Source organism: Biomphalaria glabrata, chromosome 9, assembly GCF_947242115.1.
Source record: "Biomphalaria glabrata chromosome 9, xgBioGlab47.1, whole genome shotgun sequence".
In the NCBI taxonomy this organism is placed as follows: Eukaryota; Metazoa; Mollusca; class Gastropoda; family Planorbidae; genus Biomphalaria; species Biomphalaria glabrata.
Window position 1 is genome coordinate 41,219,940 of NC_074719.1, and position 11,877 is coordinate 41,231,816.

Consider the following 11,877-nt stretch of genomic DNA (forward strand, 5'->3'; position numbering starts at 1 on the left):
CTCCGATCCATATAGTAGGGTTGAGAGATCCACCGCCTGGTAGACATTGATTTTTGTAGGCAGGTGGAGTATTTATTCCGCCAAACTCTCGCCTTGAAAGTGAGGCGTCATTTGATCCTATAGTACCCAGATATGTGAAGTGGTCTACCACGTTAAGGGGCTGTCCGCTTACAGTGATCTTTGGGGCTAAGTAGTTGTTTTTATTGCGTGACATCTGGAACATGACTTCTGTTTTCCCGAGGTTTATAGATAAACCGAAAGAGGCGGCAGCGTATGCAAATTCGTTAACAGCGTTCTGGAGGTCATGTTCATTGTGAGCTAGAAGGGCGCAATCATCGGCATTGAGAAACTCCATTATGACTATCTCCTTTAATTTTGTATATAATAATAGACGTCGAAGATTGAACACATTGCCTTCGTGCAATCGCTGCCTCATTTGACCCAGCATTACGCCATAGAAGATTGCGAATACAGTAGGAGCAGGTACACTTCAAACTATATCTATCATTAATGTACATGTAAAAGTTACTTTCTATATTAGATATTTAACAAAATAAATTGCTTATAATTAATAAACTAATTGGTTATTTATAATTAATTCATGTTTAATTAGGTAAAATAAATAATTGTTTAAAGTATTAACTTGATTGGAGATGCGTGAGGGGGAAGTGGCGTTAACAATTGTTTAAGGGGGAATAAACACTATAACTTTAGCTTTATCCGTGAATACTGAAGGATTAGTTTCCCTTGTTGGTAACAAACAAAATAATTAACCCAGCATTCCGCCACTGGATGTCCCTATTCAGATATCAATAGCGGAATTCAATTCTGTTTGCCTGACAATATGTTCACGTGTTTAAAGTAGCGCGAACTGAAAGATTAGCCTTTTAAAGTAGTAAAACCTAAAAGCGACAAAGTAGATAGTAGATGCAATCAAAATAATGAAACAAAGAAACAGTCTTGTCTATCTAAATGAAATTGTTTGATCTGCAATTAGTTTTTCGCTGTTTCTTTTATCATATGTCACCTTCCCTCTATAAATTGTGACTCAGTTTTACGCGTATTTCAGACTTCAGTCCATTGCTTCGGTAAGCTTAGATTTAATGTTTTCATGTAATGTTCAAATTGCTAGTTCTAGAAACTATACTTACTAAACGAAAAAAAACTAGATCAGTTTGGTTTTTCAACGTTTTTTTTTTGTTAAATAAAATTATATTTAAAGAGGTAATTCGGTTTTCAGCAATAATTGTTTTCCGAATTTAGTTCAAAACTATTTTCGTTAAATCAGCGAAATATTATTATTTTTATTATTATTATTTTTTCCATAAGAATGAGTGAACTTTGATCAACTTTTCTTTCTAATCTTATATAATAAAGACGTTACTTCAAAAAAGAAGATGATTACGTCCTATGTGTAATGCATTTAGTCATACATTTTAACCAATGAACTAAATTCTGCTAAGTCACTGGTTTTCCTGGCTAGCTCAGGCCACACATTCCATGCTCTTATAGCACTAGTGAAGAAGAAGCGTTTGTACAAATTTGTTGGTAAGGATCAAATCCAGTACAAATATGTATTTTGTGAAACTAAATATAGTAGTAAATATTTTAAAAAGTGCATGTACATTTGTAAAAGTATAAATATAAAAAATAAAGTAGGTTGGTTGATAAGATAAGATAAGATAAGATAAATTGATCCAATCTAATGGAAATTCAGTTTGACTACAATTGACAAGCTCAGCGAAACTACTGTACAAACACAATATTGACAAAAAATTCGAACAACATTCACACACGAAACACATACATATTCACACCACGAAACACATACACATTCACAACCAGCGCTTTATGAATTTGACTTCCATGTACTTCTCGATGACGACAGCTGATCTTGTAATACTCTGACCGAAAGTGGGATAAAGGAGTTTTTAAATCTTTCAGTTTTAGTCCTATGGAAAGGAGACGACCACTTCGTTCAGATCTTATGTAACAGTGGTTTAATTTTTAAACTTTTTACTTTCTAATAATCACCTTGCTATATTGTTGTTATCGTAATATGAAAGGCCAGAAAAGTAAGAGGAATAAAGGGACATCTTCTTGCAGTGAAGGCAGTGGGGGATAGTCCTTTTGTATTTCCTCGTTGACTTTGGAAGGACATACATAGAAGCGAGGTTTGAAACGCTCATGCGGTCTAATTATTTAGCGAATACTTCACATGTTAGTTTTAATTGTCATTCTCTCTGTCTTCAATTTCTCCTTCTGATCAACCAAGAATTTCTAAAATTGATACACTTAAGTCAGAAAAAATATTACATTTTTATTACCCATAGATATCACCAGGAATAACTTTATTGCACTAAACTGGGTTCGGCCGGCTTTACCTGGTATATTCGAGCTCCGAGCATAAGTTTTAGGTTAAGGGACAGCTAGGGACAAAAAATATTTTGGTCAAATACTGCATTATTCCAGTTTAAACTCGTTCTGACACCTTATTATAACCCGTAACTGCTGTCTCCCGTGTTGTTTTAGCCGCTTTGCAGCAGCATCAGAGTTTCCTCTCCGGGGGGCATTCCTGGGCCTTAGATAAAGGGGTCATGGGTGGCCCATGCGTCATGATCCCTCTCTCGACCTTGCTGATGTGATCCAAAGGAACGCATCGCATTACATTTGGCACCAACTCAGTTGCAGAAGCTGCCGGAGGGAACTTCGCAGCTGATACTCCCAACGCCTAAGGGGCTTCACTCCTGATTTCTCCTCGAGGTTGTCTCCTGAAGCCTCAGTACCACAAGGCAGCGGGGGTTTGAAGTTAGAGTACCCCTCTCCTAGGCTGACGAGCTCCGTCTGGGTTTTGTGGCGCCAGGTATCCGCCTTCACCCCTTCACCTGTTAGTAAGAGGAGTTTCGCCAGGCTTAATATCTAAGCCACACGAGCAAGCCAGGTGCTGGACTTAGTTGTCAGAGGCTATTTGAGACGCATGCCATTAGGAGTATTTTATAGACAATGGGAGCTTAACCCCATTGACACCCCTGGCCATGACAAAAGGTTTCAAAGGTTGTCTGTCACCTAGAAACAGCTAAATCACGTAGAGCCGTAGACGATACATTCATTTTTATCATTTTGTTTATTTAAAGCCAGAGACCAAAGTGTTTCATCAACAATAAACTGTCGCCATGTTGAGTCAGCTGTGTTTGTTAGTTCTCATTGGATGTTCTGCTGTGATGTGCCAAGAGCAGGCTCCGTCGCAGGATCCGTCGAAGGATGCAGATTTTGAGCAAAGGCTTTCTGCAGCTGTTCAAGCAATTAAAGAGGTATGTGTTCAATTCAAAGAAATGTTCGTTTGAACAGCCTATTTACAACTTATGCACACAAGGTTTCTTCAGAATACGCGATGGAACTAAATTGTGACTAAAGTATATTATTGTAAAGCTTATATTTCTATCTTCAAATATTATTTGAGTCGTCCGTAAAACCCAAAATACAAATGTATCACAATGGAATATGTTGTTGTTGACAGCCGTTGAATTGTAGCATAAAACAGCAGGTAGGCGAATTATACATTGTTATACTTGAACAGACTTTGAATAAACTTTGCGAACATCACAAAATATAAATTACAATATAAACATATTTAACTATGGATAAGATAAAATAAATAAAGTAGAATTTTGTGATAATATAAAGTGGTATTTTGAACAAAATCTAACTCCTTACAAGAACGCTACTTTTCACTCTGGCAATTTGGAGTAGTCTCTGGCCTACCAAGAGAGCTGACTATAGTGTTGCATTATTCACACTTTACAGCCACCAACCAATCGTTTCTTCCCACCGTGCGCAAAACTCAAAACTCAAACTCTTCCCACCGTCACCATAAAACACAAACACACGAGCACATTCCATAACAAATGGATGGCTGCCTGGTCTTGCGGTTTTCGCGCTAGATTGTCATTCAGATTTATCGATGGTCCCGGGTTCAAACCCTGTCCGCTCCCATCCCCCGTCGTCCTGAGGGAGGTTTAGACAAGGAAGTAATTATCTTCAACTCTGAAGGAACATCCGAAACATGTAAAACAAATGTCCACACAAAATGTTAAAGTAGAGTAATCTGCTCTTTGTCTACATTAGGACCTCGAGGCCTGCTCACTGTCATTCTCTGTTGACCCACAGGGGTCGTCTTTTTTAGCCATAGAATAATAATCTATTTTGGGAAAAGGAAGAAGTTTGTGGGAAAAAGACGTTCGTGGTATTAGCCTACCGTTGGTATCCTTTCCTTGTCTTGCTGCACTGATGGTACTTGTAATTAAGAATACCAGTACTTTACTGTAACACTACCCTGTAGCAGTGTGTGGCACAGTAGTATTAAACAGAGATCGTGTGTGCTCTAGGCGAAATCAAATAGTCAGGGCCGGCATCAGATAATTTGAGGCCCTAGGCGAAGTGAATTTTGGTTGAAAAACTAAAATTACGACATTTATTAAAAACCTAGTGTGCCCCAACAATAACATTGAGGACAAGTTCCAGTATTTTTTCTCTAAAAAATTTGTGCAAGGCTTAAACCAACCAAAGGCCCTAGGCGGCTGCATAGTTTACCTATGCCTAAGACCGACCCTGAAATAGTTGATGATTGTCATGTTTATTTCAATGATGTTGTTCCTGGGAAACGTCACCGCTTAGACGTTGAACTGAATGGATGAAAATTTATTAAATGCTAATGGCCTTCAGTAAAGATCTGGGATGATTGAACAAGTCTTTATTTAGAAAACAACAACAACAACAAAAATATTAACGTCTTGTCTCCCTTCGTTGAGTAGCCTCCCTTGAATTAACATTATTAGTGTAAGTAAGTTAACATCCAAACTATGCCGTTTTATTTTTTTAAAATAATATTTTTAATTCACAACAGGCGGCCAAAGAGCTAGAGTCACAGGAGGGTGCTAAAGAAAGTAGAGATGAACCATTGACTCGTTACCTGTCTTCACCTTTGTACCGTCGTTCCAACCAAGATCTCTTAAGAAAATCTCGAGGCTTCTGGGGTACTGTGGGAAACGTTGCCAAAGTTGCCGGTGCCGCTGCTTTAGTCTTTGGTTGATTGTGGAGCCATTCAAAAATTTAAACTTACACTTTTGAAAGAAAATCGCAAATGTTTGGTTTATTTATTTTTTGTTTGTTTCAAAGATAGATATGTATTTATTCTATGCTTTTGTTTCCTTGTTTAATTAATAAAAACATATTCTGTATTATATAATTCAATGGCGAAGAGCAATTAAACATTGAAATGATAAGATACAATTCTCGTTCAATATTTTTTTTAGGATAATCTAGCAGACCGTATTATTGATAGATTATTTCGTTTTCAAAACGTTACAGTGTTTCTAAACTAAAGCTTGACAGAGCGAATAAAACTTCAAAACTTTCGTCTTAATTAATTTTTTTACTATTTTCATATGCATAATTACCCCCCCCCCTCTTTTTTTTTCCAATTATCGGGGCTATTATGGCCTATTTTACACTTTCTCTCCTAATTGACTATACCATTGTTGATTTGACCTCGTTAAATTAAAGTGTTTTTTTTTTAATTTTATAAACTTTATTTTGTGTTCTATAAAAAGAGCATGCCTTACCCTTTAACTCTATACCAACTAAATCATTGTCTGATAACAAACGACAAAGCTATTGAAGCTTAATCATAACAGGGGAGTGAAATAGTATTGAGCAAAAGGAAAAATTCCGTCGAAACGTGGAAAAATAATGTACGGAGAGAAAGAGTTAAGAGTAATACTTCAGTCCTTACGATCTATAGGGTATAAGATGAAAAGGTTGTTTCTATGGCCGAGGATGGCATGGTTAACGTGGGTGTCATGTTGCCAATGCAACGACCAACCTTTTTTTATTTTCTAAAATAAAGTCATATACACATTAGAAAGGTCTGGGCTGAGGGATGTCCTAAAAATATCGAAATAAAAAATTCCTGTGTCTATACCGAGATTCGAACTCGGTACAGAAGCCAAACACTTTAACACTCAGCCACCACGACTCAAAGTGTTTAAGACATTTTTATCTCTTAAAAATAGTTCAAGTAATAGTTGTAGGACGACAAAAGACATTCAAGGCAATGAAAAGGTTGACAAAGACTAAGTCTACGGTAGGAATTAATTTAAATATGAAGTTATCATTGAGACCCCATACAAACAAGAAAGACGAATGTTGAGAAGACCTCGACTCCTTCCTTTCACAGAGAAATAGATGTTTGCTTCAGCTTCAACTTCAACTTTTTGTTCTAACGTTTAACATCTCTTGTGAGGCGTAGCTGTTAATAATGAAATACATGTAGAACTGACTTCTTCGTGTTCATCACACAATCAACATTCACGCATTGTTACGACCATCAAAAGTCATGACCAGTATGGCACTTGCGGATCCGATTTAAAAACCCCATTGACAACGAACAACATGCTGAGAATTACTCCCTTAGAGCACGCGAGAGGAAGCGAGCAGTGAGTCTTAAGGTTGCCTTGTCCCCGTACAAGGACAGCCTCTGTGTCGGCCATGAACCAGTTATCTCTCTATCAAATTTTTGTCCCAAAAGTCCTTCGTGCAGAACTCTGCATTCGTAAAGAATGTGGTCTATTGTTTCATCGTCCTCCATGCAATGGCGACACCGTGTGTCGTAGTTCTCCTTCCATCGTCCGAGGTAAGCACCAATAGGACAGTGTCCGACCCGGAACTGGGCTAGGACCGCCTGTTCCTCACGATTCAATTACCACCATGCATCTCTTTTGTCTGGTCTACTCATTGCCCGGTGAAGCTTACGTCCCTTGTCCGAAGAATCCCAGCCATCGTGCCAAAGTGTCAACATGCGCTGGTTGACTAGGGCTCGTACACTTTGATAAGTGCACGGTTATTCATGTTCGAGCGCCGTTGCGACCGCGGTTTTCGCGAGCTGGTCAGCCAAGTCGTGGCTGACCACCCCACAATGGGCGGGCACCCATTGCAAAGTAACGTTCACGCCGAATCGTAGGAGACGCCCTCCGACCGTTAGGACGTCACATACCCTCAGCGGATCCAGAACTTTGGAGCGGGGCCTAACCCTAACGGCCAGTAAACTCTAACCCTAAGCCTAAACACGCGAACAGCACACACACACACACACACATATATATATATAAACCCAACAAATTAGGCCACGTATGTGAATACTGAAGGATTATTTTCCCTTTTTGGTATTAAACAAAATAATGAATTACTAGTAATTGGTTACTTTTTCTTATTGATTCATGTCTTGGCTCTGCTATTGAATAATTGTGCAAAGTTTCAGTTTGAGCCGAGAATGGGTGTGGGAGAAATAACGTGCACACACTTTTTACCAGAGTGAGTTGATATTAGCTTTGAAAAAAAAGAAAGGTTTAATTGAAATAATAATTTAAATTAAATTACCCATACAGACTTTTGGATCTATAGGTCATCTGTTTCTATGACCTTCGGTTAACGAGTGTGTTATGTGGCCAGCACAACGATCAACCGCCTTAACTTTTCCCAAACTAATGTCAGGTAACCATTAAAGCTTGGGTCTGCAAAGCATCCACACAATCCTGATGCAGTCCCAGCTGCGATGGGCAGGACAGGTATACCGCCACATCCCTAAACGACTCTTGTAAGACCAACCAAGCGAAGGAAAGCGCTCGCAAGGTGATCAAAAAAAGCGCTTCAGGGACATTTTCAAAGCTTCTCTGAAGGCGTCCAGCGTAGACCTATATGGTTCAGGGACATCCTCAAAGCTTCTCTGAAGGCGTTCAGCGTAGACCTATATGGTTCAGGGACATCCTCAAAGCTTCTCTAAAGGCGTCCAGCGTAGACCTATATGGTTCAGGGACATCCTCTGAGCTTCTCTGAAAGCGTTCAGCATAGACCTATACGCTTCAGGGACATCCTCAAAGCTTCTCTGAAAGCGTTCAGCATAGACCTATGCCTTAGCATTCTATTAGGGCAGGATGGATTCTCCTTTTTAACTAAAAAAAATAATAATAAGGCTTGTCTTCGGCTTATCTTTGGCTTGTCTTCGAGTCCGAAGATTAATGTGGAACGCCGTATTTTCCATGGCTACGTAGCCCCAGCTGTGACCTACATATTTTGCCACAGCCAGGGCAAGCATGACCTTTGTCCACATGTGGTCGATTGAGATTTTCTTTTCATCATCTGCGTATGTCCTCGGTAGCGGATTTTCTTTTGGTCTCAAATGTGTATCCCGCGGCTTTCATAAGTGACCTCCAGAAGTCTCGTTCTGATGCTGCATGCAACCAGCTGATCTATTCTATGTCAGCTAAGGCATGTTGGCGCATAAACTGGTCTTTACAGCGTTTCTGTTGGGCACCTCTGTTACGTTGACCACCTTTTAGTTCACCAAAAAAAAAGACTGACTTTAACATACATTTGTCCCCCATAAGTGATACTTGCCCTACCCAGCGTAACTGTTGGGCCATAAGAAGTCTCTCTACACTGTCCATATCGGCGTTCACAAGGAGATCACTGTTTGTAGTGCACTCTTGCCACCGTATGGTCATGATAGAGCGAGAGCATCTTTTGTGAAAGCGCTCAAGTAGTCTTAGTTGCGTTTTGTATTATATTTATTTTATATTTACGTAAAACATGTAATATTTTTTTTTTAAAACGTAATCAATTCCAACTTTAATGAAGCAGATCGAAACCAATGGTCATAGAAGTCCTGAACACTAACCTGCAACGTCAAAATCTGTGGGCAGTGGAGACCGATAGCACGTTACCACGACGTACAGACCTGTGACGTGGCAACGACCCATTGATCTCATCCGTTACCGGGTACCGACGTCGCATGTCAGTGTTGAGGCCTTCTATGACGGATGATTTCGCATGAAACCAAAAAAAAATAATTAATTCCTTAAATATCAATAACAAACGTTTTCCACAGAAATTAAAAAAAAAAATATTTTCTATATAGTGCATCTTTCATACTTATAGCATGCTCTGTGCGCTATGGTCCAATCTCTTTTGTGTCACTCTCTATTGTTTAGCGCATTTTCCATGCTTATAGCACTCTCAGACAGCTATGGTCCAATCTCTTTTGTGTCACTCTCTATTGTTTAGCGCATTTTCCATGCTTATAGCACTCTCAGACGGCAATGGTCCAATCTCTTTTGTGTCACTCTCTATTGTTTAGCGCATTTTCCATGCTTATGGCACTCTTAGACGGCTATGGTCCAATCTCTTTTGTGTCACTCTCTATTGTTTAGCGCATTTTCCATCCTTATAGCATTCTCAGACGGCTATGGTCAAATCTCTTTTGTGAACCAATGGGAGAAGTGGACTTCTGAAGGTTTCAGTGTTGCCTTTATTCGCCCTGAAAACACAACTCAGCACGATACTGGATTCAAACTCTAGCCCCCTTGTTAGGTGTCCGAACCGTAGCCAAGTGGTTTTTACTCTCTAAGCCACAAATCCAACAACTCTTGACATGACAAAGGCATACGCCATTAATCTACTGAAAAAAAATATCGTTAAAAGAATCACCTTAAAATATACATCTTTCTATTTTCATTTACCTTTTTTATAAGCTTTTAAGAATAAAATATATTTAATTTGCTTCGTCAATCTTAAAGTCAGAGAGGGAAAATCTATCTAACGATTAGCTCTACTCTTGGTCATGTCCACCATTTGAATGTATATAGGCTTCTAGACGAACTTCAGTTCTTGCCTTAGTTCCTCTATTCCTCTGAATCCATTAGTTTACGTAATCACTTGAAAAAAAAATCCATTAATTAATATTTCGAGATCTAAATTGAACATGTGTTGACTTGTTGAAATAGCACGTGATACAGAGGCTTTTAATCCGAGAGAATAACAAGTTGAAAGAATGTGGCGATATCAGAATCATTAAACGTAATACTATCAGTTCGGTCTAAATTGAATCACACAGTTACATCTACACAGGCCTGATGAACCTAAATTATTCGTTCTCATCTCATGTCACCTTGACTCTTTATATATCCTGCCAGTAGTTAAGCGTCCATTGTAAACTTGATTCCATTGTTCGGTAAGTCAAAATGTAATATTATCACTTAATGATCAATAAGAAATTTTGTAAAATTGAAAAATGATTTTTTTTAGTATTTTTGTTTTTAGATTCAACAACGTCAAATCTGTATTATTGTATTCCAAAAAATAACAATGACATAAAAGTGTTTTTTCTCGATAATTTTTTTTTTGCGGACAATTTCTAAAATTTTGCATTTCCTTGTTTTATTTATTGATGGGATTTTCTAAAATATACCTTGGCTACATAATGTACTTCCATTCTAACTATCTAGTTTTATATATTTTTTCTACATTTTTTAAAAATGTGTATTATTTTGTCTTGATCATTATAGTTTATGTAAAAAAAAAACAACATAGAATCAAGTTGATATTGTGGAGTGTGTTGCTGGATGTTGTTCTCATTGACGTATGAATCTTTATAGGTTCTTAGTTTAATTACATTCAATTTAGAAAAAATACTTAGGAATTAGAATCGGTTCAAATTTAATTATAAAAATCCAATATGGCAAAGTTTCGATGGCAACCAGATTTTGTTTACATTTTTATTTACATTATTTAATCGATTTAATATAAAAATAAATGTCACTTTATATAATATTTCAATACCATTGGGAAAAAAAATAGCGTAAAGGGTTTTCCTCCCCTTTTTACAAAGCTTATATCAACTCACTCTGTCTGTCTAGTAAAAAGTTTGTTAAAGTTATTTCACTGACACCCAATATCAGATCTATGCAAAATTATTTCTTTTACCTGACAACACAAGAATCATTAAAAAAGGAATAACAACTAACCAGGTAGTTAATTAACTATTGGTAATTAAATATTTTGTATGGTATCTTGAACAAGGTGAACTTGACTGAAGTTATAGTATAAGCTGAATTAGTCCCCTTTATATTGTCGCTGCATTTAAGTAAGTTTGAAATAAACAATAGATAACTTATACAACATTCTATTTTCATCACTTCTAACCAGCAGTATGGTTAGAAAATCGGATTGAGGAGGATTGAGTCATGAGTTCGAATTGAAGACGTTCACTACCACTTTTTTTTTTAAAATAAATTCTTAAAATAAAGATTGCGATAAAATTTACCCATGCAGCTATCATTTCACTTCCCCTCGCCCCCTAAATTTCCAAAAAGGTCCAGTCCAGATAAAAGATAGCGTATTGAGAAAGCTTAGCGTATGAAATAGCGCTAAACAAAAACAATTGGTGCAAATATTTCTAATCGCACAGATTTATTGTTGTAGGTCTAGGTTTATTAAAAACTTAATTACATGACTGATCCAAGTTAATTGATAGAACTACACTTCGTATAATTTTTTCGTTGACAAAAAAATTTTATACATTTTTTTCTTGTTAATTATTTTAATGCACATGTTTAGTTTTCATTAAAATAGTTGCTAAGCTTCGTGTTACAGAATTTATCGTACCCATAGATTGTTAAATGTTTATAACTGCAGGCAACTGTCAGAGAATAGAGAGTTTCTTTAACACACTAAGCGCTTGTCGTAAACATTTGGCAAGATTAAAATGATGTCAATGTAAATGTACACTGAAAATAGGCGTAGCTTTGTACTAGCAATTGGGCATTTGTGTTTCCACGAGCCTCTTAGTCTCTGTAAGTTAAACCAGGAGAGCATAACTGCTGATTTCTTTTAGTTATACGAAGCCAGGGGGACATAACTGCATTTTGCTCTGACGTAATCTAGTGACACACTTTCCCAGAGTATGATGGGAATTGGTAAAGTCTTATTCATTGAACACACATCTCTTTTGTAATATGGGACTCTCATTTTAACAAAAACAAAACA

General features: G+C 37.4%; 1 protein-coding gene across 1 annotated transcript; it reads left to right on the plus strand.

The window, feature by feature from the left end:
- The first annotated feature begins 967 nt into the window (after positions 1-967).
- LOC106066170 (uncharacterized) lies at positions 968-5,289 on the plus strand. The gene is made up of 3 exons (XM_056042408.1): positions 968-1,088; positions 3,135-3,311; positions 4,904-5,289. Exons 2-3 carry the CDS (start codon positions 3,174-3,176, stop codon positions 5,087-5,089), a joined length of 324 nt encoding a protein of 107 aa, XP_055898383.1. The 5' UTR covers positions 968-1,088; positions 3,135-3,173; the 3' UTR covers positions 5,090-5,289.
- The last annotated feature ends 6,588 nt before the right edge of the window (positions 5,290-11,877 follow it).